Source organism: Apaloderma vittatum, unplaced genomic scaffold, assembly GCF_000703405.1.
Source record: "Apaloderma vittatum isolate BGI_N311 unplaced genomic scaffold, ASM70340v1 scaffold17627, whole genome shotgun sequence".
Lineage (NCBI taxonomy): Eukaryota > Metazoa > Chordata > Aves > Trogoniformes > Trogonidae > Apaloderma > Apaloderma vittatum.
Window position 1 is genome coordinate 20,627 of NW_009728000.1, and position 27,765 is coordinate 48,391.

The 27,765-nt window shown below is 35.2% G+C and overlaps 1 protein-coding gene across 2 annotated transcripts in view; it reads right to left on the bottom strand.

Annotated features, from left to right (window-relative positions):
* Nucleotides 1-27,101, bottom strand: part of FGF7 (fibroblast growth factor 7) — a 28,778-nt gene extending 1,677 nt beyond the window's left edge. Inside the window, exons 1-2 of one of the 2 annotated variants that reach the window (XM_009873928.1) lie at nucleotides 26,899-27,087; nucleotides 25,799-26,383 (exon numbers count right to left, since the gene is read on the bottom strand). In XM_009873928.1, the coding sequence (XP_009872230.1) occupies nucleotides 25,799-26,084 (286 nt within the window). In that variant the 5' untranslated portion in view covers nucleotides 26,085-26,383; nucleotides 26,899-27,087. Of the gene's footprint in view, nucleotides 1-25,798; nucleotides 26,384-26,898 lie in introns of both variants that reach the window. The other variant, XM_009873926.1, reaches the window with a different exon arrangement.
* Between the last annotated feature and the right edge of the window lie 664 nt (nucleotides 27,102-27,765).

Sequence of the window (27,765 nt, forward strand, 5' to 3'; positions counted from 1 at the left end):
AAACCTTAGAACTTGAGAGTGATAGAAAACAGACCACAGTGTCTTACATAAGATAAAGTATTTGCTTGACCTTTGTATGCTTTTATGACTGATTAGGGCTGTAAAGATGCATGTATTTGAAGATCATTAAAAGCTACTCTGAGAACTTATTTATTTAAAATCTGAAAACATTTAGAGTTGTTTTCTCTAAATTACTTTATTTCAATCTTGCTGATAGCTTCTGTAGTCACTATAATACATGCCAGTTACCTGCAGCATAAAAAAATATTCCTGTGTTAATAAAAAAACCCACAACTGAGCAAAGACAGAAGGATGGTGCAAGTTATTAAGGAACACCAGATTGTTTTCAAGCATAAATATTACTGTTGTTTTAAGCAATAGAGTAATACTTCTGAGTTTGAGCTGTTTTTTTCCATATGGAGCCACCTACACAACTGTGGACAGTAGCGACCCATTCTCCTAAGTGGGATCTTTCAAAGCCAGCCAACGAATGAGGGACATGCGGACAGAAGCTTCTGTTAGATTGTCACCTGAAAGATGACCTTCCTCTTGAACAAAACATTTCCTTTTCTCTCTTTCAAGTTTGTATTGACTCTTCACAGCCACCACACATGATAATAATTTTTAATTGTTTTTTAGAAAGGCTTTAAACGTCTATAATATTACTCCTTCACTGTACTTATTTTTTTTAATATCCTGAAGTGCTTTGTTTTGTTCCCTGTTCTGTTTTGCTTGCTTTCTTGAAATTCCTGATTTATCAGTCCTAGCCTGTATTGCTTACTATTTTTTTCCTGTTTTCCCTACCAGTAGATCAGTTACCTCTTCTCATGGTGTTTGTCCTGCTGGGCATTCATCTCTGAATACTTAGACTTCTGTACCCTCTGTAATGCTAAGTCAAATTTAAGTAAAGCTTTTTAAATTCTTTGACAAGTTCCACTCTGCTGCTGGCCTAGCAACAATTCTTGCAAAGGGTAATTTCTAACCGAAACTTACAAAAATTATATTAACTTTCATTTAAATTTCACTTTAGAAAAACCACAGTGAGGCTGCAAACCAGATGAACATCTGCATCTAGCCAAACAAAGAACATAACAGTGGAAGGGATCTCTGGGTCATCAAGTCCATTGCTCTGCTAGCCTGGGAATTGCATCAGATAATTCTCTTTTCATAAACTTTGCCAATACTAAATTGGAGTTGTTATTTCTTTGCCCCCAGTGTTTCCGCCGAAGGCTGTTCCAGAACTTGATTTATTTTAATGGCTAGAGACTCTGTAGTAATTTGCAATCTGCATTTTTTCAGCGACAGCTTATATCCATTTGTTCTTTTGCCTGTGCTGGCCATTAACTTAAGGACAGTTTGGGGTTTTGTTTTTGTTTTTTTAAATAATTTCTGAGTTTTCTATTTATACAGCCTTAAAAAAAGGTAAGATTCAAAATTATTTTTTAAAACAGATCATGCTAAAAGGAATTGAAATTTCCTTGAGTAAGCTGATGTTGGCTGAAGTTCTGGTAGTAAGAAATGCTACTACATTTAAAAAGGAAATGCCAAAAAGCCTTTGTCCAAGGCAATATTTTTATTAGATTTTTTTCATTATTTTTTTAGCTTATTTTTTTCCTGAAGTAGATGGTGACTTTTGTACTAACTTGTAGGAATTACTTTATTTTGGTTTTGGGTACTTGTTTTTCTACTTTATTCTCAGTTGAGACATAAATGACTTTCATGTAGAAACTTTATGCTGTCCACACGGAATTTGGTCTAGGATAGAAACTCGGTGTGTAAAAATATTTTATAGGCCTCCTATATAGCAAGTCTGAATGGCAAAATAAAATCTTATCTGTCTATTCTACCTGTAATTTATAATGGCACTATGTGTGATGGATATATTGTATTCATATCTTTACAAGGGTTTTCATCTTATTTGTTAAAATCCCATTATGCATAAAAAGCAATGCATTTGCACTTGAATTAAAGACAGATAATTTGAGATTCATAACTTGTTACACATATTTAGTACTATTTGCTGTATTATTATTATTATGCGCTTTTCACAATTTTAAGCAATTGTGTCTCCCCAGAATTAGGGCTATCTCTCACATAAATAACGTCTGACACTCTGACTGAGAGGTGCTATGAAATCCACAGAATATTTTAGGTCTTTGAATGGCACTTTTCTGAAGATAGTCAGTCTGTGCACCTCTCCGTGAGGTTTAGTGGGGGAACACCACATGAACTCTCCAATAACTACGTCACGTTAAAAATGTTGTAATGTTAGCAATGTTAAAAAAGACCACAAGGTTCAGTGAAAATAGCTATGTATTCTAGATTTTTTGCTCAGAACATGTCTATCGCAGAGTTAAATGGCCTTTCACAAACTGCATGTGCTCCTTTTTCTGTTCCCAGTTCTAGATCATGTCTCATCTGTTTGGATGTGTCTTAACATATCCACGAAGAAGGAGCAAATTATGAAGTTTTCTCTTTTCAGCAAAGATTTAGGTCTCTGAGGCAGCATCGTGCATGCACTTCTGTATTTGATGTGCAAGTGATTCATCTTGATGACTCAAGTTTCTTAAGCATTAAGACAGCATACTGTAGGCTCTTTTTTTCTTCTTCTGAAAGCTGTGTCTTAATATTTCTTCTGTTTATTTCAGCAATGTAGTATTGCTGCAATTCGTTGCATTTAAAAAAAATTAAATTATGTAGGAAATGGAAACATGATTTTAAGCAAACTGGGAAAATTAAGATTACTGTGTAGTTAGGACTGTGATAGCTGATTTTAGCCAAGAATTTGATTTATGATCTTTTCAGTGTATAGTCTTTTGTATGGAGTTCAGTTGTTAATTACAAACTGTCTTGTGCATACATGAATTTAAAATGTCTTCCTTTATGTATGAAAAACTGTGGAAAGAGGCTATTGAAGTTGAGAAGTCATACTCTAGAAGTTTATCAGATTGCCCGCATTGCAGTTCTATCATCACATGCTTAAATTTAGTAGCCAATGTCAGAGGTCTCTCACTGACCTGAAAGAATGATTTTTGAGTAAGACTCAGTTTAATACAGACAGACATTTCACTACTTTCACCAATTTACAAGGTGCTCCTGAACATACAAGATTTATAAGGTGACTGAACATACAAGATTTATAAGGTGACCAGCTATTTTCCTGCACACCTGTTCTGCGCTGCATAATTCTCAAAGCACAAGTTCTTTGACGAACTAGTTAATGGAATCTTTAACACTTATTAACAACATAATCTCACCGTGAAAACATCTAAACTACTTTTCTATTTGTTTAATATTCATCTTGATATATAAACACTCAAAACAAACTTAGATGTTAGACACATGTGGATAATGGAAATCACTGTCTCTTCCAATCATAATTGTATAACTTATCTTTATAAATAAATTGAGCTTTTATATTATATCATAATTATAGCATTGAAGCAGGAAATTCCTAAAGGATATACCAAGGAATAAAACAATAAATCCCTAAAATAGGGAAAATAAGTTATATTTTTCCCCCTTCGTTTTATTTCCTTTCAGTAACTGTATTAAGTCAAGATACCACCTTGTATTACACTATATGACCTTATAGTCGTATTGGTCTGTCTTCATTTTGTATATGTTCCTGGGACTCAGTTGCTGTAAGAGAAGTTACATAATGGTAAATAGACGCTGAGATGTGTTGTTGCAGGTAGGAACCTAATCCATCAGTAGGTGTCAAGAGGTAATAAAATTGTTCAACCAGAGTTTTGGCCAACTGCAGATATTTCCTGTTTCTTCTCTACTTTTTGTAATCATCTGCTACTGGCGATTCTTGCCAACAGGATGTTGGACTAAATTAAATTTGGATCTAAGCTGATATTGTTATCCTTATGTTCTTAGTGCGTATGGTTTGTTATACAGTTGTGACTGTTACATTCAGCCAAGTCTGTGAATGTGATCTTTTCAGTTGGTTTGGGTTTTTTAAAAAAAACCACTTCTTTTTTCTCTTCTCGTTTGTTTTGAAACTCTGCATAAAGACATCGCAATGTCTTTAATAAAACTAGCCAGGAACAACATTTGGTGTTCTGGAGAGTAACCCAATAATCTTATTTTTCTATAAATGCTGGAAGAGCTTTGCTTCTGGGTAATTGATGGTATTAAAATCAACAACAAAACAGTAATATACTCAAAAGATTAGGTTTATGGGGATGGTAACCTGAGTTAAACAAAATTCACCAAAGCTCTTTTCTAGTGTACTGTTTTTGACTGCCTTTAAGACATGAACTGAATGAAAATGAATTAGTTTCATTGCTCCTCTACTGTGAACCTAAGTGTAGCTGAGCTCCGTGTTCACGCTAGTTCTTGTTAGGTGATTCATTGAAGGGAGGTAAATTTCTATATCTGTAGAAAATCAGTAATAGAAGTAAACCTACTACATTGTGTTATGTTAGTGCCCCATTTTATATATAAAGACAAAAATTCTGTCCTCATTAAAGTGAATAGTAAGATTTCAGCTGACGTAGTAGAGCCAGGTTTTTATCCCTAAGGTAGCTACTTCAGTGAGGCAGGAGAGGTGTAATAAGCTAAAGTCTTTTCAAGAAGAATCCACTTAGAAACAGCAAAAAATGCTGAAAAGGCACATGTGAGATTTGTCTGTGCCAGCTTCTAAGTGTTAGTTTATGTACCACCACTCCAGAGAAAATATAAAGAACTAAAATCTGCAGTCAGAAATTGTACTAAGGAAAACCTCTTCTCCTCAGTCGGGTAGTATAGCATTCCTTCTCTTATATTAGCAAGTCCTTTCTTATGTGCTTCCTTTCAAAGTAAGAAGTTCTAATCCTTTCAATCTCTGTTTGTGAAAAGAAAATTCACCAAGCTAGGATAAGAAAGAGAAAATTCTTAGGTAGAAATTGTTTCATTTAAATGCTTTTTAAATACTCAATAACCAAAATTACTTTAAAGCCATGCTTAAATTGATAAGATGCTGATGATGAGAAGCTCAGAAGGCCAAACTTCAGCCAGGTCTTAAATATTCTCAGTTTAAAAAGGAAAATGTAAACTATATTTTTCAGTTACTTTTAGATAACGCATCCACATAAAAGTTCAGAAGAGGTTTAAGAGAAGACTTGAATATACTATAAAGTAACCAAGAAAGAAATGAGATTAAAGCCAGGGAAAAAAAAAAGCAAACCTGAGAATAGTCATACAAAATTGAAAACAACTGTAATTTCTATAAAATCATAATGAAATTCCAAGCAATTTTATATGGTTGCATAGCCAGTGTATCAAATGTAGCTTAAAATTCCTGTAGTGAATGAAGTTTCCTGCAGAGCTGAATTTCTGTGTGGTGTACATAAAAGACACTCGGCTGAGCTGGGCTGTAGTTTCTCTTCAGAAGAAGCTGCCTATGGATGCAGGCAGCAGTCTGTTTAACCACTTGGTGCAAATTAAATAACAGGCAGTTGGTATACAATCCAGTAGAAAAACAAACAAACAACAAAACAAAACACAAAGAAACAAACCAACCCTTTATGTTGGGGTGTGGGGGGGAAATAAATATTGTTTTTAGGAGGCAGTTTACATAATAAATGAGGTGAATTTCCTGGCCTGCTGGTCTAGAATGGCAGTTGCTCAGTACTTTACAAGTGGACACTTTTATGTCTGGAATTACTCTATAACTGCGGCCTGGAAGACAGAAAAGTACCTTGGGTTGGAAATATATGCGGAAAAATTGTGATTTAGGCTACATCATTGATACAAAATTAAGCATTCTTACATGAGATAATTCTTTCTAGCAAGTGTTATTAGGTAATTTTGCTTTTAATCACCTGATATAAACTATCTTATTCTGATTCAATTTATATTTTTACATTAATATTTTCAGCTTCTTTTTATTTGCTAAACTTTCTTTTCTTTTACAACACAACAGTACTGTGACATTTTATTTGTTTTAGCAATTATTTGCCTTTTTTTGCTACGCAAACAGCTTTCAGATTATATTAAACTAATTTCCAACTGTATACAGCCATAGCTGAATAGGCAGAGTTTCTTTGTGTTTTCCCATAATGTCCTATCTATAATGAAGTAGTGAGAGCCTTGTGATTTAGCAAAATGGAGGCATTTTGTCTTTGATATTTTTGCAACCAAGAGGCTGAAAGAGCAGTAGCAATACTTGCTTCTGAGATGTGTAAGGAAACCAGTAACTGCAGCTTATTCCTGTGACAACCTGTCCAGTGAGTCTTTGGAAGAGAAGAGAGAGCAGAATCTCTGAGCTAGATGCTTCTTTCACTCTGGGGAACTGCCCCACTATGTCAGGTAATAGGATTGTTCAGGAGGATTTCAGAAGAGGTTCTGAAGTACACGTTGTCCAGCTTAGTTGTACGTTACTGATATCCCCTTAATATCTGTCACATAATGTTTCTAATCACTGCTCCTCACTTTGTTAGTGTCAGAGTTTCCATAGACATGAATTCAAAGAGAAATTTTGGCATCAATTAATTTTTCTTCAGCAAGGCTGACAGCAATTTTGTTCCAGTATTTTTCTGTCAGGTACATATGTTAGGAGGAAATATTTAAGGGTAAGATGGGAATTGCTAACAAGGCTTCTGTAGTCTTCTAAATGCCAGAAGGAAGGGAAAAAGAAGAAAAGAAAAAAGTATGGTTTTAAGGAAAGAAAAGCAAATGTCCAGAAGATAGTTCTTATATTCTTATTATTTCCTTTGTTTTGAAAAAAAAAAAGCAGGTAATATAGCTAATGCTGATCTTTAAAATATTCTAAAGGCTTTACGATCCCGAATTTTGTATGCTATTTACAGTACTCTATTTCCTGGGGCTTCTGTGTGCTGAACTTGAAAAAACAGTCTCATGCTGATTTTTAGGGGTAGGAAGGCTGGCATTGACCCTTAAGCACTTTGTGAGGAATGTGTTTGTGAAACACCCTTTCCTAGGCAGAGTTGTTTTAAGATAAAGTATGTGGAATCTGAAACAGGGAAAGATGCAGCAGAAAAGACTTGGATGGAGAATAAGTGAAGACAAAATGAAACTTCCAAATTTCACAAACTTGTCCTTCTAACTAATTAAATTTGGAGCACGTATTTATGAATTCAAGTCACCTTTGCCAATGATTCAAGGCCAAGAAAAATGCTCTTGTCGTTACTTACAAAACAATGTTTAATGATAGCTAATTTAATTTGTTCTTTTATTGTGGAATTTAATAAGTCAATATTTGTGCCTCTTAAAGCAAAAAAAAAACAAATCACGATGATCAATCATACAGCACTTTTGAAAACTTTCACAGTGATATTCATGCGTGCATTTCAAGAGCCTGCACAGTGAATACGTTCGTTAGCTGGCTTATTACTCTTGAAATGCTTTTTCAGAGGAGTCTATCAGTATTTGTTTTCTTAAAGTAAGGAATACTTTACTTTACTGGGTAGTTTTTAGGTCATTGGTTTCATGAAATATTACCCCTTGCTATCTCTCTTTAAAAAATAGTGTGTATATTGTGAAGTATTTGTTTGTGCTTAATTAGTTTTGGTTCTTAATATTTTTTAATGGATGTGTCTTAAAGTTCATTTTTAGCTGGAACAATTTGTGTGCTCATTCTTTCTCGTTTATAAAATCTAATAGTAAAAAATTTATTGCAGAAAAAGGCATTAGTTTAAGAGATATTGTAATATGATTTCATTTTTTTTACCCTTCACCATTATTAAGTTACAACTGATGGAAAGTAGAATTTGTATTTTGTGCTTTCCTTAGCAAGAGAGTAAAAGAGTTTCCAGGCTGGTACGTCATAGGACTTACGTTTGTAAGCTTTGTGAGCAGAAATACTTATACAAGTATATGTTTCCAAAGCAGCAATGAGATTCATTCTGCCCCAGGAATTTTCTGTCTATGGATATGATTTTAGTAAACAATTAATTATGGTAACAGAAAACAACCTGGTATATACATTCACTATCACTTTCTTTTTTAAAATCATGTATTTTCTTCTCCTCGTGATACTCAGAATTTGGATTTGTGGCACAAACACATGTAAGATATGTTGTTATTTATGCATTGACCAATATGAAAGGCTAAAAAAGCTCTTCAGAGGCCTTGTGCTGTATGCATGTGTGCATTTGCTGTGCATGTGTAGACTATCTGAAGCGCTCTAGATATGAATATAACTGTAAAAGTGATCTGGACATAAACAATTGGATCTGTCAAGGATTTTCTGTAGAACACTTGAAGCTACTGGTTCAGTGAGGTGCCAGACATCTGGATATCATGGACAAATATTCAAAGCACTCAAACCTCCCAGTTTTGTCCTGTGTGTAATTTTCAAGCAGGAAAAATTGTAGTTGTCTGAGGAAACACGATTAACGATAGAGACTTACTTCTTAAGAACTTGATGCAGCATATTTTTCAAGCATGCTCAAATATCAGAATTTGCTTATAAGATTTAGTCTGTGTGCAGAACGTTTGATTAAGCTTAAGTAGCTGCTAATTACCTTTTTGCAATTTGTTAGGCACAAAACCAGTGGGCATACGGTATTAAAAAAATCAGCTACTTGCTAAATGGAAGTCCATCAAAGTATTTCTATATTTTGATGGATTTTCATTTATTGATAATTTTAAAGATTCCCTACATTTTCCATAAATTTCTCCACTGTTTGCCAGTCCTATAAACGTATTAATACATGCTTTGCTAGATAGAACAACTTTATATTAAAGTGTTGTCCTGGTGGAATTCAGCAGTTGACAGGTAAGTTAGTTGTGGAATTTGAGCCACGTAAGGGAACTGCAAAATTTGTAGCTCTGTGAAGATTGTATAAAAGTGCAAGATGAGAACCAAACAGAAGAGAGATTATACAACAGGGAACTAAAGTGACTGTTTAGAAATGCTGTTATTTTACTTACAAGATCTGTTCTTTGCATGTGTACTTGGACTTGTGGGTGTTTACCTTTATGACGGAAAAGGAATGAGTAAGCCAATTTCCACTCTTAACGTCTCTATTGCTCGAAGTATTTACTCAGTTTCACATGCATCATCAAATGTATATCTGGCCTTCTGCACATGTACTACTGGTGCCACAACATGAAATGAAGAGTCTGGTTTGAACTTCCAGACTGATGTTCAGGCAGTGCACCTTCCATTTTATTTACAAACTTACCACATTTGATCTGCAATGGGAATTATCAAAAGCCATAATACCTTTTCTAGTTACTTTTCAAAGTGAATAAATGTAAAGGAGTGTTCATGAGTTTACAACACACACTGAAGCTTACCTCTGCTAATTCCTGTAGTGAGGATTTCAGTGACCATATTGCAATGAGTTATTTTCATTATTGTACAACCTCTCTGGCCTCAGATTTATATTAGCGCTCTCTGTTGGTGGATTAGGTAGGTTTGTAAGTCAAATGCTTCATTCTTCATTGAAAATGGTAGCATAATAGGAATTAGTCTGGGATATTCTGACTCTAAACTGCATTCCCTCTTTCCATGTAAGTCTCTGGAACATTAGCAGTTTGGATGGCTATCTTTCCAATATTTCTCTTGTTTTGATCTTCACAACCAAAAGTGTGACATTTTTCACTGAAGTAGACTATAAACTTTTAGAGCTTTTCAATTTAGAGGTCTGACTTGTGAATAGCGGTATCTAGGAATGACTGAATAACGTGCTGCCCCAGGCAGCCATTCACTTGTGAATTTCTCATTAAACTTATTAGAACCCTTCCCTTTGTTGATCACCACTGTGCATTTCATATAAATACTTTATTGGTCAGCCTTTTATACAGCATGTAGTCATTTCTCATTTTTGCAGGAAACTACATTTCCCTCCAATAAAAATTGCCTTGCAGCTAAACATATGGTTGTAATGAAAAATAATATTATTTTTTAGAATTAATAGTGTCATGTAAAATCCAAGTCTTAATCCTCAGTCTGAAAAAAGTACTCTCTTATTACAGCATTAATGATTTAATGTATTAAAAGGGAGGAAAAAGGGTGGAATGATGGTTTAGAAAATGTAATTGTTTCCAAGCATTAAGAAAATTACTGATTTAATAGTTTAGGGCTAAATTTATACAAGAAATACTTCCCCTATAGCTCAGATGAAGGATATTTCTAGTATTTAAATATTTTGTCATATTTTCACTAGAATGGCATCTTTACAAGCTTTGCAGACTTTTAGAATCTAGCTTCAAAATAACAAAAGAAAATGTAAACCGCTGCCAATTAACCTTTTTACAGCAAAATGAGATACATCCATTTAGTGGTGCAAAACTTCCCAAGTTTAGAATTTCAGTGCCTACAGCTATTTTGATTGTTTGAAACTTGGAAAATTCCAGACAGGAGCAGAGCCTCCTGTCTCTCCAAATTCTTCTGTAATGCAAAAGTCTTTAAGTGTATTAAATTTTCTTTGCTATTTGTTACTATGCTATTTTATGTTTTCAGCTAATAAAGAGCTGGTGTTTTGGTGTCTTGCCTGAGAGTCATTGATGATTAAATTTACTTCCCTCTTTCCTGAGTAGAGTTAGTGGTTATAGCTGACATTGTCATGTCCTTCCTATGGAAGACTTTTTTCTTCTGCTTTTCTAAGGAAAATAGGAGTGCATATCTACATAACTTTTCCTGCGTATAAGAGATCAAATGATTCATTATCTGAATTGTGTTCTAAAGAACTTCAACTCCAGGGACATTTCAAGTGCTGCAGTGGTTTACCGCCTGTACAGGCTGCCTGCAGGCGGTTGCAAAGATGGCACAAATACAGCATGGCACAGTGTGCTGGACTTACTCACTTAAAGAGGGGCAAAACACATCTAAGATAGAACATTTCCTTTTTTGTATGAAGTATTCCCTCATCCTCAAGGTTCCAGCTGCTCCATTCTGTGTATTTTACTCTCTCCAGCCATTCCTGTGGTAGCTTTTCTGGGCCCTGAAACAGGCTTGACTGAAGGAAAAGCAGACCTGTATTCAGGGGACAAACTGAGTCTAAGAACTGCCTTCCTGTTCTTCCAGGATAATTTAGAATTACACATGGTTGACAAAATTTACTAAAAGCTATTATTAAATGTTCATAGAATGATCATAATGACATTCTTGATGCTGAAAACTGTATTATCAGTTTAAATATAAAGTAAAATGCATTTTTAATAGTGAAAATGTTCCTAGATGTAGTTAATAATTGAATTACTTATTTAAAATACGGAAAATTCAGAAACTGGACACATAGGGAAAAAAAAGGCGGCTGCAGTATTCCAGAGCTTGAATGTATACTTAGAGGCCTCCAGCACAGGAGCAAATAGTTTGAAATAGTTTGAAATTTTTTACAGTAAAATTTTGTGTCATACAGAGAGCATTTTATTCATAAGCATTGCAGTCCCTGCTGCAAGAGACAGACATCTTTTCTCACTGTAAGTACTTGTGTAAAATGTAGGGCAAGCACTACCCAGCTGATTATGTTTTAGTTTGATTTCAAATTAGATCTGCTACTTAGTGCAGCAACAGCTGAAGCCAGATGTCTGAATATATCAATTACAATATCTAGGAGAACACAAGCAGGCAGCACGTAATTCCTTGCAAGGTACAAAATGCAAGAAGCTGCTAAGAAAATTATAGTAACTCCTTGCTGCACCACAGAGTGGGAATTGATAGAAACCATCTGGCTCACTCCTTCTGCCTTCAAAACACTACTGGGCAGATATATTTATATGATATGGGCTCTCAAATTGTTCTGGTTTGTTACCGACCAGTAATTTAGATTGAGTTGAACTTTCAAAATCTACATTAGACCGAACAGTGGAATATAAACTAATAGAAGGAAAAAGTTAAAAAAACCTCACAATCAAAACCAATCTAATAGTTTAATGCAATTCTCATAAATAAATTATCATTTTTGTACCTGATGTTTCTTCTGCCTTGCTCAGTATATGGATCAAAATGTGTGTCAGTTATCCAACAATCTTTTTTTTCATAGAGCTTAATAATTCCTTGTCTTAATTTTACCTAATGTCATTATTTACTTCTAGTTAACACAGTTTTTTTACCAGTCTAACGTGTAGAATTAGCCAAGTTATATGAAGTTTCTTTAAACTGTTTTTATTAACTTTAAGATATTTTTATTATGTAATATTGATTTGTACAGAACCCAGTTTCCCATGACTTTTGTTCTAATTTTTATACCCCCAAATGTGAATCAGTGCAGTTACATTTATTTTAGTTCAATTATCATTGTATATATCAGCTAAGGATTTATAAAGGGGGTGTCTAAAAGGGAAACTATAACTTTAGAAAGTTGCCTTGAGTTGTTATCCACTGTTCCTTTGCATTATCACCAATAATCCCACTTACAGGTTAGTTTAAAAGGAGGATTTTCATATATATATAATGCTGCATAACTTCACCTATAGTTACTGGAACATTCTTTAAAACCTAGCCCTTAGTGACTTAGAAGATCAAGTCTCTTAAAAAGATTCTTTAAACATATTGACAGAAATGGCCCTAAATTTAAAACAGTGAAATCAGTGTGCCATATGAGCGGTCTCTCAGTTAACCAGAGGAAAGTATTTAAAATGTGATGGAAACCACATCAGTTCCTTTACCAACTAAGGAAAGTTTCTTGTGGTCCCAAACTGCATAAGGAGGGATGCAAGCTCCCCTGTGCCTGTAAACTGCAGTAGTTAGTTTTAGTTTTCGAGGCTCTCAAAGTGCACAGGTACTGTTGAATCACTATGTGGTGACTGCTTATAATAAAGTTATCTGTGAGCGGTCTGTTAAAGGATTTAATACCTTAAATTCAGATCCATCTTGGCAGCTATAAATTATTTTGGCAGAAATCCAAATTTTCATTTCTGACAATAATTGAACAACCTGTTTGATAGACTACAGTGCTGTGCACTGGCATAAACATAAAGACATACTTCTCTCTTGATCTTGAGGCAAATGGAAGATTTCGTACCACTCAAGCATTTGATAACAGCTTCAGACAGGGGCCTTTGGGAATGCTTTGTTTTTCAATTTTTCTGGTACAATTAGCATAATTCTTATTTTTGTATGTATTGATGTGAAGTAATGAAGTCAGAAGTAATATATAAGCAAAGTGTAGCAGAATATATGCACCCTTTTAAAATCTGAATAAAAAAGAGCAGGTCTAGGGTTGCAGATGTTTGAAAACATGTTTTTCAGATAATGGGCTTTGAAAAGGGCCTTGTTCAAATAGGCAAGAGTAGAATGTTCTTTGTAACGAAGCTGAGTAACATGACAGAGATTTCTTCTACAGGTTCACAGAGCTAGTGAACTCGGGTAAAGGCTGGTGGGTTTTAGTATTGCACTCTGGGCTGGATAGCAGAACCTATATATGCCACTAAAGGGTCTGCGGCTCTTACTTTTTTTTTGTTTTGTGGAGGATTTGCTTTAAGCTTGTATCATTTTGTGATTGGCAGACTCAGCTTACAGGCCTTTTTTGATTCTGCACTGTCTTTATGTTCATTTCTACTCTTTATGGTACTGTTCTCTCCTAGTCTTTGTAGCATAGAAGTTACTGTGTAACACTGCACTCAGTGGGAAATTTTAGAATTGACTTGAAGACCATGAAGTTACAACAACACAGAGCTTTGCTGTACCCGTAGTGGTATGTATCTAAAATATATCCAGAAAACCTGTTCTTGGTAAAGAATTTGCCATGCTTTTTGCTCTGACTGAAACAATTATGCCTATTCCAAGCACTTAAAGTGATGAAGAAACTTTTTCTTTCTTTGCATAAAATACTTGTATTGCAACAAGGAGCTGGAGAGAAAGTACAAAGATTGACAGAGAAGACGATTGGTTTTTACAATACAAAATGGAACAAAGTGCTTCTGCTATTCTTATCTCAGTCTTTTTGTGCCACCTTAATTCCTTCATGACTATCAATGTGTTCTTGATTCATATGTGGATGCAGATGTTATATTGTAGAAAAAAAATACAAAAATATATTTCTACTATTTAAATATATTTAGTATAAATAATGCAATAATTTATTGCATCAGTTACTCAGTGTAAAAATATAGATCTGTGGTTTTACTATAGCTCAAAAAAACTTAGAATAAACTTCCATTTATATGTTTCATACAGAAATATAAATTTGCAGATACAGTTGAAAAGTAATAGCTATTTTTCAAGTTGCATATCCTAAACTGAGTATGTTCTTGTGTATCGTGCTCTTAAGCCTGTATCCTGAGCAGAATAAAGAGAGAGCAGCTCTAATCCTTGATAGATGTTGGTAAGATACAGATAAGTCATTCTGACTTGAAAGTCAGGAAGAGATTAATGGTGGAACAGGAATTTCATTTTTCTTTATGCCCTGTCTGTATGACCAATGTTATGAAACCACATCTTAAAGTAAGAGCACATGGATTTGCAGAGAAAATAGTTATTATTTGGCATCTCTTTAAATTAACTCCTCAAGCCATTGATAGGCATCAGTAACAAAACCCATGCTGATTTCAGTAGAGCCAGGCTTTTATAAAGGGCATATATTTGTCTCTTTCCTAATATGGGTCTTTCAACTCTTGAGCAAACTTTTCCTAATGAATCACAGGGTTAGATAGCTTTTCCACTAGTCAGTAACTTAACTCCTCCACAGCTGTGCAACATTTTTTACTTTCAACACCAACTATTTAGACTATTAATGATCATTCTCTATAGTTCATCAGTAAGGCAATATGAATAGAACAGTCATATTTTGACTCCCTGTTGAGAAGAGAGCTAATGCTGTACTCAACAATTACTTTCCCGTATTGATGACATGTCTGTGTTGTTGGGAAGGTATTTTGATCAAATACCATGCACACAGAGAAGGAAATTTTTTTTCCATGTAGAAATCTATGTTCAAATATGTCCCAGTCTGACAGGGCTCAAAATGAGCTGTTTTTGTACAATACCACTTGTGAGGTATATTGCAGCACATGTGACTGCCGTAGATGATGTGTATATATAGTTCTTCAGGGATTCGCTAACAGAGGCTAGTTTGGGATGCAGCTGCCAGATAGTTCTTAAGAGGAGAACAAAGAAAGAAGCCATCTCACTGTGATGGATCTGGAGCCAGAAAAGAGTAACTCACGAAACAGGAGCTATAACTAGCAATTCTGCTGTGCTGAGTTCAGCTGAAAGTACCCGTAATGGCTTTGAAGTATGAACAAGAAGAGAATATATTAAGTTGTGATCCAAAATCTTCAGCGTTTACAGTGCTGTATACAGGCAGAAGTATCCTGTGTTTTCCTGTATCACCTACAAAGTGGTAATCACCTATATTCTAGTTTGGGAATTCACTTTTTTAATTGCTTGGGCAAATAGCATGATTATTTCAAGTGCAATTCATACAAAACTGAAGTTTGTTAAATTTTGTCATGCATGGATAAGGATACCCCTAACAAAATAGTATCACAGACCAAAAAAACATGTGAACAGCTAATGTGAAGAGGAAGAAGGGGAAAAAGGATTTTGTAATGGCAGTGATATATTTTGATTTTGCCCTAGCAGGGAAAAAAAAGTGTATCTTATGGATACAAGATGATCACTTGCAAGTGATAAGAAGAAAGTCAGGAAATATGGGCTCTTTTATTTACTTTGTCTCACACAGCTGCATAACGTAGGCTACTTGCACATTTTTGAAAATACCGTCTGAAGTGTCTTAGAAATGTAAGTATCATTTATAGCTGTGGGGTTTAGGCATAAGTATTGTGTTTTGAAATGTCCTTTGAGTGCTTGTCAGGAGTTTTAGAAAATTGTCTCTAGCATTTCTATATATCCAATCTGAGAAGGACAATGTACAGAATAGCTACTTGTGTTTATGAAATATTTTGTTATATATGGAGAAAAAGTGGGATTAGTATTTAGTCTTATTGTGGCAAAGATAGATATTTATTACCTTCCAAATGTTAATCAGTTCTGAATGATTTTTCCAATAATTTCGTATAGTAGTTATGATTATTGTATCTTCTATCACTAGATCATTTTCTGCTTAAATGATATAGCTATTGGGACTCATCACATCGTCTTAAAAATATGACTGGATCAGAGCTAGGCTATTTACAGCCTTAATAAATTAGGGGGTTTATGCCTTGTTTTACGAATGTCCCTTCTAGGAGGCTGAGAATTCCACCCTTTATTTACATCACACTAAAAAAATCTGCTTTTGGTCCAGTTTGGTCTAATGCTAGTTTTATGATTTTGGTAGAGACCATTTTTGCTTCCAGTGTTCTCTCTGGATAAAAGTGCCATTTCAGAAATTCTCTTTAAAGGATTCAGAATGTGTCCTAGAAAAATATGATTGAAATAGATGAATTCAAATTCAAAGCAGTGGATTGCTTAGCTAAAAAAAATTAACAGAGAATGATTTCCTTGAAAGATGTGGTAATAGTTTCCTAGAAAGATGTGGTAATCTTTTTTTTCCACTTTATTTTTGTTGCATGACAGTTACGTTCAATAATATAGACCGCATTTCCTGTCACACAAAGATGCAGTCAGAAATGAATGTACGTTAAGTAATTTTAGTCTGGTATTTACGATCAAGTATCCTGAGCACCAGTTTGCTAATTTGAACATTCTGATTGAAATTGGTTTAGTTTCCTTTGAACTGATAAACATTAACTTCAAACTCTGACACCAATTTACCCAAATACATTATTAGTTACATTATTAGTAAGGTAGGAAAACCTGCCTGATTGTTTCTCTTTTACGGCCTCAGTAAGGTTCCTTCCTGACTGTGGGAGCAGATGCTCAGATGGAAATCTCAGCACTAAGACATCGTACCAGTACTGTAGGAGTGGCAGGATAGCAAAGGGAGCAAGAGGCTCAAAACACCTGTGTTGTTGATTCCACTAGTAAGTAGGAGGAAGGAAAGCCCAGGCAGCCCCTTGTAGCTGGCCAGCAGCGAGAATGGATGGTTCCTGACAGGGAAGAGGTTCTCCATGTGTTTCCCACTGTGTTTTTCTCCACATTCCTTCTGTTGTCTCTTACCTGATGAGGTAGGTGGTAGTATTTGTTTCCTGAGTTGATGAATGGTCTTCTTGGAATCATAATTTGGTCAAAAGGTTGAAGAAAGTTTCTTTTCTTTGTGACTCGGGTACCGTGTTTTAGAGTGCTCTAAAGAAGAACTTGCTTGCCTTGGAAATTATGTACCTTTTTATTTGGTTTTAGTTTTCAATCTTTGGTGGAAATACTGACCAAGATCTCTATGGTCAGTAAAAAATACAAAAGGTTCAGTTAGAAGAACAGAACTTACTTTAATTGGAAGAATGGGGTTTTGTCACTGGTTGGTTTGAAAATAGCCTCTTGAAGTTGTATCTAATTTAGTTTTTTATTAGTAATAACATTTGTAAGCAGAGTAATGCTGGAGTATGTGTCATGTTTGCAGTTCATATGTTGCCAGAGATGTGCTTAGTATATGGCAGAGATTTCTTTTTCTGCTATGTTGTAACATGATATTGGTACGATGGTGTTAAACTAGTAAAAGCATCAGTGCTGGGTGGAGAATTCGATTGGGATGAATCTCACTTTGGGCACAGGTATTTGTCCATGTCCTTATGTAAAGGTGGCATTACAACTTTTTGCTGTAGCATAGGAAAGACATATGGCTGTTGTGAGTTCAAGGCTTCTCAGGTGCAGTTTTCCCACATAAGCAAACAGAAGTGACCACTGCCTTTCCCACAGTGTAAATCTCTCTTGTTGCAAGGTGGCTCTAACAAACAAGCTTTATTATCCGAATCATTATGTGTTACATTTGCATAGCTAGTTCCCTAAAGCCTTGTAAAATTTTGCCAATAAGAATTCAAGAACCGCTTGGACTTCTTTGTATTGTCTTGCACTTCACCTGCAGTCCCTAACATGCATAGGTTATTGCAAAGAAATAAATTAGCGTGGTAGAATTGGAGTTGGTCTTGCTGGTGAAAGCTGAAAGTTGAGCTTTCCAATTGTACTAGTACAGTCTGCACTCCAGGATTCAGTTATCCTTTCTCTTTTACTTCAGAGTTTCTGTCAGAGAGTAAAACTCTTGTTTTCACAAAGTCTTTGCTACAGAAGCTACACAACACCTGGATGGAATCGGTCCGTTTGCCACTCTGTGCTGCTTCTTCTCTTGATGCAGCTACACGCATTTTCTCCCAAATCCATCTGCTTAGTGGCTAGCTGGAGAGCCTGAATATTGCCACCCTTAGAGTTCATGTAGACCACTCAAAGGGCAAATCGATCAGCATGCACAGTGTTCTGTGTGTGTTACCTAAGAGGCCAGAAAGCTCTTGTGAGCGCTTCCACACACCTGACAAGCATCTAAAACCTCACGTTAGTCGCTACGTTGCTTACTGCTGTGCATGCAAACAGCCTGCAGAGCTATGGCACCCCTTCACCTGAGCAGCTTTGGGACTTCAGCACAGATTCACATCAACCTTTTCAAAATCTGATGTTGATTGTGGTTATCTTTTTTTCCACTAGTACCTTCAGCTCTAGATAATCTATATGTTCATCTATAATAACATCTGTCTTCAACAATCATAAATTTCTTTATTTACCCCTTCCTTCTGATTGAAATATCAAACCCCACTTGACGTTTAACGGTTATTATAAAAACTTACAAAATTAACGCAGGTTATTAAAGAAAATATGCTTCTTGTTAGCAAGTTGGGTATTCTTTCTATTTTGAAAAACATTGCCTTCTAGTTAGACAAATATTACAATTTCAAGGTATCGAAATGGCCAAGGAAAAGTCTAATTGGCTTCTTTTTATAGTCTATAGCACCTCCCAGTGTCTATTAACACATTTAAAGGAATGCAAGCCAGCTTAGCAAAAATAGAAGTAAGGTAAGACATGTATGCTATTAAAGGCTGAAGTACTAACACTAGGAAACTCCTGTAAAAACCCCACAGGTAATGAGGGGTGTTCAAACAGTGTTTTGATTGAAAGTGCTGGAGACAGGGGGTGTTTTTTACTCCCTGTTGAAGTTATTGTGGTTATAAATGTTATGAAATGGCCATGTTTTCTGTTCTTCTGTATAGTTTTATATTGATCTATCGATATTTGGACTGTGCTTTATTTTGAAAGATTGTATACTGAAGGGAAATTTCTATGTTTTAACAGAATATCTAAACTTTTTAATAATTTCATCCTGGTTTTGAATTGTCAGGTTCCCACTGTAACTTTAAAAGACCAAATGTTCAGTTGGAGTAAATTGACATAGCTTTGCTGATGTTAACTGGGGTTTACCTGTCTGATTCAGCCTGTTCAGAATGTTGTAGTCTTCTGTTGATAAACTGTACAGGTATTAGATTCAGGTCATAGGCAGTGTGTGAATACTGTAAAATATCCCATTACAATTTAATCCTCATTTTCTTTTTCATTTCAAAAGCTAAATAATAGTCAAGGGCATATTGATTGCATTGGTATTTTTATTGCTTTTTTGGTGTGTTTTCATGAAGTTGTGGGCCACATCTGTGAATCTACTTCCAACATTTCAGCACCAATTGTCACAAAGAATTTTTTCCATTTGTATAAATGATGTCATGTGTTATGAAAGTTTTAAAGTGTGACAATTCAGTATTAGGATTGTTAACCTCTATTATGTTATTACCATAGGAATTTTCACTGTTAACTTTTTCTTAATAATATTTCTAAATTACGCACACCAGAAGGCTAACTTGACCTTTCTGTCAGCTCATATCCAAAATTAAAACTTAAAAATAAAGTCAAAGGTCAAAAAAGACAATTGAAATACAGTTGCCAAATATAGTCATAGACAGCCAATTATGCAATGAAAGCAGTGTGCCACCCAAGAAGTGTAACAGCCTTCATTTGCCTCAACTTACTCTGTTTTGATGGAAAAAGTGTTCCAAAGTATACTCTTAGTTGGTACATCTTGTAGTGTGGAACAGTATAATTAATGCTTTGAGATGTCTTGGTCTTTCTGAGCTTTAAGAAAATGGAGGGGGAAAACAGCTTTAGTCTGTACCCTGGGATCCTAGAAATCTTTAAAAAATCACTTTCAGATACTCGAACAATACAGAAGCTGTGAAGGGAAATATCTGGATTTGGTTTTGTTTTGCAAGACTGACTGTATAAGGAATTAAATTTTCTACCAAATTCTATTTGCCTGCCTGGAAAATTGCTTCCTTAAGATTTATCTGAGCTCTATTTTTTGTCTAGCTACTGACTTCAGTTATTTTAGTTAATATTCTATTAGTCAATTATTCTATAATAGACGTATTCAATACCTATGACATTAGCACACAGTTCTTTTGTAGGTTTGGAAGCATTTTTGTTAATATTTTTTAAAGCTCTTTACACAGAGGTGAATAATTCTTTTTCATAGAGGCATAGAGTTTGAAGAATTTTCCCAAAGACTATAAGTAAATTGCTTAAAAGTTTGGATTAGCTGTAGGTCTCTTGAGTCTCAGGTCGGGGCCACTTCAGCACATTTTCTTCAGGATGGAGCAATAACATGCTTAATGATACAATACTGAATTTTTTGTACGTTCAGAAATTGCAAACAATGGAGGGGGGAAGCTGTGGGGGAGAATAGGCTGCAATTTATCTTTTTAAATGTATCCTGTAACTGCTTCTACAGTTGGCTTCTAAACTTGATTGATGGTTTCATAAAAATGTAACATTTCTCATTTCTGGTGAATCTCAGTACTGAGAGATTCAGGAAGAACTGCCAAGTCACAGCTGAATTACAGAGGTGTGTCAGTTTAAGCACAGTGTGTGTAGGTTCGGCTTAGGTATTTTTCACTGCTCATGCTGATTTTAGCTCCTGCCTCAGTTTTAAAGCACACACAGGCAGACATAGCCCTGCTGGTGTACATTAACTTGCGAAGCCGCTGCCTGTGCCAGAGACCAGAGGTTTGGTTCTCCCCTGACAGAGCTTATGCAATCTTTTTGTGTTCAGAGTGCAAAGAAAGTGAGTATAAACTGCTACTGTTCTGACTTTACACATATTTTTCTGCTGGTAAATACCATGGAATAGTCAGGGTGATGAAGATTCTGGAGGTAAATTCAGAAGCGATGAACAGTTTTAATTGTGTTTTGTGGTACCCCTGTCATACTGTCATTTGAGCACTGATCTGGACATTGATATGTGACATCCGCAGAATCTAACGGTTCGAGATTTTACTCCTTCCCTTCTTCTCCTCACTTCTCCCAAAGGGTACTCCTATGAATAAAGTCAATAGAAGCTGTAAGACTACAGGCATAACTCAGCTGCTTGTTACCTGTATCTTTGCTAAAACCCATCTTCATCAGCAATTGATGGTGAAAAGCTGGGATTTGTGATAAGATATAGGCTAAGGTATGGGCATAAAGTCTCTTCTGCTGGTTGAAACTTGAGGGGTGGTATCTACCACCAGCACGAGAAGAAGAGCTAGAGGGCACAGGGAAATCTATTTAGATTGAATTAATCACTGTTGGAGATAAAGAAATCCTAGGCACTGTGATTTTGAGAGGATACACGTATTGAATTGAATTTCTTTCTGTTATAATTGAAAAGGTTAGCAGAGTACTCGTGTGAAGCAAAAACACTTTCACGTTAGTGAAGGTTTGTCTTCTCCTGATGCCCACGTATTGGTTGAATCAACAAGCTCTTGAAAAATCAAGAACACAGTTGCAGAGACAGACTTTCCTTTTGGTTGAAACACAGATAACCCTTAACTGAATCTGGTACATCAATACCTGCCTTGAAATATCTTATTTTCAGACACCAGATCTTCTTGCTCGCCTATGTAATACTTATTTAGGCAACAGAATTAAAATGTGTATAGTGGTACAGCATACAACATTTGTTTTACCCTGAGAAGCATCTATAAAATGCTCTTGGCAATAACTTTGATTTATAGGCAAGTTTGAGCATATAACCACTAAGATGCCTATAACTGTATTTGTCATCAGTTAGGGTTTAGAATGGAACAAAACTGAGTTAGATTTAATTTAATATTGCTGAAAACTATGACTTAATGGATTTTGATACAAATAAAAGTAATTTTCCAAGATAAAAACTTTAATCAAAATTTTGGCCATTTGGTGCCAGTATATATGGTTGGGTTTATCCACTGAAAAGAAGAGGAAATAGGCACTTTCTGGATTTAGAGCACACATGGGATGTGATAGGATCAGACATCTTAGGATTCAGGTTCCGGGAAGGCTTTTCTAGTAACTAAGAGACCCTTTGAAGTCTTTAAAATGAGATTCCAAAGGCAACAGAGCGTGGAAAGTCCTAAAGCATCATCCAGTCATAGTTGTAAATCCTCCTGGATAGAGTGAAAATAAACTCTTGATTTTTGCTCCCTTTTTTTCTGAACAAAGTCAAATGAAGTCTGGCAAAATTCATAAACACAAGCTGAAATGAAAGGAGTAGTAAGCACTAGTACGGAGAGATTTATTTTCTATAAAAGATAGAGTTAACAAATTGCCATATTATCTCCGAGATTTGTTCAATCACTCTCACTTTTTACAGTCATTAATTCAAAAATTCTCTTTCGTGTGCCCACTTAGATTATTCTACATGAACAAGATACAAATATCATTTTTTAAATAAAAAGCATGTAGTTTAGGCTTGAAAAAGGTGTAAGTGATTGTCAAAGAGACAAATTGTTATGAATAATGACAGATTTTTCTGGGTGACCTCATCTCTTGGCTGCTTCTGAATTCTTGCTTTAGTTTTTCAGTATGTGACTCTCAGTTCTCACTCTGCCCTTTAGTTTTCAGAATGAAAGAAAAGCTGTCAGGTGCAAAGTTATTTCCTCTGCTTAGTGGAGATCACTGTCCTCTGATTTGCTTAGCTCGTTCTTGAGGTATCACCTTTATGTCCACCAGAAGGCTCTACTGCTTTCTGAAATGCACATGGAACGATGCTCCTTGGGTACCTAACAGGGTCGTCACTGCTGTAAACAGGATTCAACCATTTGCTTTCACCCAAACAGTACACACACATTTCTTGGACTAAGCAGTAAACTTCTACTGTATTTTTTGAAACAAGTGAATGAGAAATACACATTAATTACAACTGGCGAGTGAGGATTTGGTTCAGTGTTTAATTTTGTCATGGAATTTCAATCCATAGATCTTTAATATAGTGGCTTTTGAATTAAAATCTTAGGAAATCTCAACACTTTGAGTATTTTTGCTGTTACTTTCATAGGATGCGTATATGTATCTTATTCTGTAACATACTAGAAAAGTTTGAAATACAAAGTCCCTATTTCCTCACTGTCTTGGAATCCTTACATTTATAGTCTGAACTGATGAGAGAAGCTCTGTGAATTTTAGCAGCTGGCAAAGCTATGATGAAATTATTCTACAGACATTTCTCAATGTGAAGATTGCTCTTCACATTATTCATGCTTCACAGTACAGGGGCTGAAGTCAAGTACCTGACTCTGCAAAACTCAATGCAGCATCCTTTATGAAGCTAAGTTATGTTAGTTAAATACATGATTTTTTTTTTATTTTCATTTTAGTAACATGTTAGTGATTCCAAAGGGTGCATGATTCCTTTTTTTATTATGTAACTGGAAAATTAGAATATAATAAGAAAATGCTTTTCAGAGCAACAGTTTTCTTACCCATCGATTAATTTGACTGCAACTGTTCTGGGATTCCATGCTGGGAAATAGGTCTGATTTACCTTTTATTACCTTTCAGAACTGGAAATCGCAGAACAAGAGTATTTAAACCCCCAGAGTAATGCATACAGAAAATCAGTGTTCATGTTTTTCCAGTCCTCTTTGCCTATATTTCCCTATTCTGCTCGTCTAACAAAAGCATTTGAATATTATTTCCTAGTATACAATAGATAAATTACAGCAAGAGACTTAAGATGGTGGGAGGCTTCCCACATACTTTAAGTTAAATTTAGTGGAGAGAGTTCATCATAGCACATATCAGTTACCAGATAAGCCATTCAAGTATTGGTTGTTTTTTCTCCTGATACTCATTGCATTTACCAGAAACAGAATTAGGTTTTTTTCACTACAATATAAATGTAAGGATTTAACAACTCAAGGCCACCTTTCTGTAGATGGTAATAGTTTAGTTACCGCCACTAAATATTCATAAAGTGTTCAGAAAACTACAAGAAAATGGATTGTCTTTAGCATAAAATTGTGATATTCTCTAATTATTTCACTACAGAATGTTTCAGGGTGTCATTAGTGTGCTTAAGCAGCATCAGGATGCAGAGAATGGAGAAGCTTTACTTGAATTTGAAATAATACTAAATTGCTTGGTTTTTACTTAAGTGTCATGGAACTAAAAAAGGCAAATCTGTATAATTATTCAGCTCTGTATGCTCAGAATCTCTCTAAATTGTTCGTAAATAATAATAGAAAAAATAGATACTGTGGATATTCAGTTATCTGCAAAAATTTAGAAGAAACTGTTTCAACAGTCAGTAACAGTTTTTCCCAGTGATTTTTATGGGAGCAACATTTCACTTCCAAACTAGCCCTGTGGATCTCTATTGTAGCAATGTTCTGCAGAAACCGAATGCGAGTCTTCTTGAATACAGACCAAATAATTTATCTGGCTGCTGGCCATGTGTTGTCTTTCAGAGGAATATGGTTACTCATTACCTAATAGTGCAGGAAGAAGGGATACATATGGAAACAAATTTTCAAAGAAACAGTAACATTAGTCAATGAAGTTTTAGCCACGCAAGTTGCCAAACACTTAATGTAGTTATGAAGTAAAGAAATAAATTATGAAGCCCACTAGCCAGGCGCTTAGCATGCAGAAGTGCTGTTCTTATAGAAAATAAGCAGGCAACTTCAGCTGAAAGCTGAATCACCATAACAGTTCTTGAAGTTTGGTTTATTGATTTCTTTTGCTGCTGCTGTTATAAAAAGTACAATAATACATATATCCTACATTAAAGCTGTATTTAATAGCATCCTTGGAAATCTATTTGTCCTTTCAGTTGATTATAAAGACTAGACTAGCATGTGTCTGCCCCTTTTCCCTTATAATTTTGTTTGGAAATGCACTCTATAGTTCTGTGTATTTTCCTGTTGTATCTTAATAATACCTTTTAAAATTGATGTCATGTTTCTCTAAATAAACAGTGTATTTATTATAATGTAGAAGCCAAAGTGTCAAAAATAGTGATTGTAAATTGATGCCTTCAAGTGCAAGTGGAAGATATGTAGGTATTTGTGTGAAAAATATGGATTAGTACAATCCTTTTGCCAGTTCAAAAATTATATTTGGTACAGTTTTGCAAAATTTTATATGTCCATTCTCTCTAGATGAGTCATAGGTTTGGAAGAAAGGGGAGAGGATATTTTTTTTCAGCATCATGATCATTGTAATAATGAACTGCAGAAACTATAATAGATTTTGTTCCTGGCTTGGCAAACAATCTAAAAGATTTTGCAAGAGAGTTTACATAATTCTTTCCATTGAACTTTCTAGTATTGCATATGTTTTAATTGTTAACTCAAACACACCAAACTTCTAGGTAGTTTGTGGACTATATAAATGTGGTTTAACGTTTCATAAGTATTTTATGAGCAGAGTTTGTGGTTGTACGTTTTCATACTTACAACCTTAATTCACTTGTTAAAATAGGCTCTCTGTTTGCTAATGGTTACCAGCTGTAACTAATACATTAGCAGATCTACAATGTAGTATTTAAAATGACGCATTTTGAAATCAGTAACAAATGTCCTGCTGTAGGATTATTTGGGAAACTTTTTATACAATGGTCAATACCCTATACAAAATTCTCCTGAAATCACAATAAATCAAGGGATAGGAAACAGTGTGTCAATTTCTAAAAACTCAGAAATCTGAAAAGCAAAAATATTACTTACTGTAGTTGTTGTTTGCTTCTCTTGTCCCTTTTACTTTGCCTCGCTTATCAATCCTCATATACCACTGAGTTCGACAGAAAAGTCTTCTCACTCTTACATCCCCCCCTTCCATATAATCATAGCTTCTGGTATGTCGCTCAGGGCTGGAACAGTTCACATTTGTAGCCATTTGCTCTGGAGTCATGTCATTGCAAGCTAAAGATATAGTGCCCATTAGAAAGATAATGTAAAAGTATGATCTGTAGAGCAAAATTGGCAGGATCCATGTCAGTATCCATTTGTGCATTATAGTGCAGTGTTCTGGGTGTTCATGAACAACATAATGAAAATTAAATCTCAAGTAGGTTGTTGCTCTTAGGTCACCGACCTGCCTTCTGTCCTTACGGGTTACAGATTCATTTAAGTGGGATTGTTCCCTCTTCTAGAATTCTGATCGTTATTCCTTAATAGTTAATGACGAAATAGAAGAGCTTCTTAAATATCTCTTCAGTCAGAATATCCTTTAAAGACACAAGTTATAAAAACCTTTGTTGTTGTGACCTTCTGTACTACTTGAATTTGCTGCTTGCACTGAAAGTAAAAGATCTGTGAGAAAAGGTGCATGTGTAAGTCTTTATGCTCAATTATTACAAATGTGCAAGGATACATTATGCTACTGAAAAGTACTATACACATATGGCATGCTAAGCTGATTTTTTAAAATATGCAAACATATATACAATAGATATCTCTCACGCAACTTTTTACACAAGCAGACATTTAAGCTGATGGTAAACATAGTTTTGTCTTCAGTTTTAAGTCCTCCCAAAAATCCTCTGTTGATTCAGTTGAACTACTTTCTCACGTATTGTAAAATTCTGCTGATCGTTTCATACCTATATATTCACTATTAGCACAATCTTTCAGATAACTTTTCTCTAGTTCAAATTTCAAAACAGACCTCATAGTCTTAGCCCTGCATTTCCATTCCTGCCCTTTTCAGTTTATTAATAGAAATAGTTTTCTCAAGGCTTTTTTTAGCATCTAGCATATACAATGAAGGTAGAAGTTATTAACTATTAGAAACTGTTCAATGTTCTTGTAAAGGACAGATAACTTACTTGTTCCCGTTGATAAGAGCTGGATACCCAAGTACTCCATTTCTGTTGTCTGCTTTTTGCAACATGAGACACTCTACTGTAGCTACAAACTTTCTCAGCTCAGAAAGGCTCCACCAGAATTATAATTGTTTCCATAAATCAACATGCTGGAGCGATGGTGTGTATGTGCTTATGCGTGCATGTGTGTGTTGAGCCTGTTGTTCAGTCCTTTTCGATAAATACCTTTGCTGACCTCACTTGGAAGCAATTAGAATTTAACCAGTCAGCTGTCAGTTGAATGCACGAACAAAAATAAAAGGAGACTCGCATTGTATCGTGTCCAATGGTCATCAGAGGGAGCTGTGTACATAGTTTATACTTTAAATCTCCAAGAATCTACTTTCTAAAAACATATATTCCGTGGTGTGTGGACAGAAATACTTTGCATGCTAGCTAATGTTTCTGTGTTTTGATTTAGGTTGGTATTGTTCTGTCCTTAAAAAATTCCTCCTTCTCTCTCCTGTACTCACGCACTTATCTCAGTTTGCTTTAAAATCGCTTCTGCAGTTCAGTTGATTTTTAGTCTGCTTAGTGCCTTTCTGATGGATTTATGAAACATGTGGGTCCATTGTGCACCGTGGAGAAGGGTGTGCTGTGGCCATTATAGATCATGCAGTGTATTTTTATATCATGGACTTGAAAAGAGGAAAAACTGCACTATGATTTTTATTTGATCAGCCACTAGGTGAAAATGAGACTGTGTAGTCGGATGTTTCAAAGTCTGATATTCAAACACAGCCTTTATCAGCATGGAGGAAAAATTATTACTAGGGAACAGCCTTCCTCTGCATATTAGTTATTAATTCTTGAAACTCACACCGCAAGAAT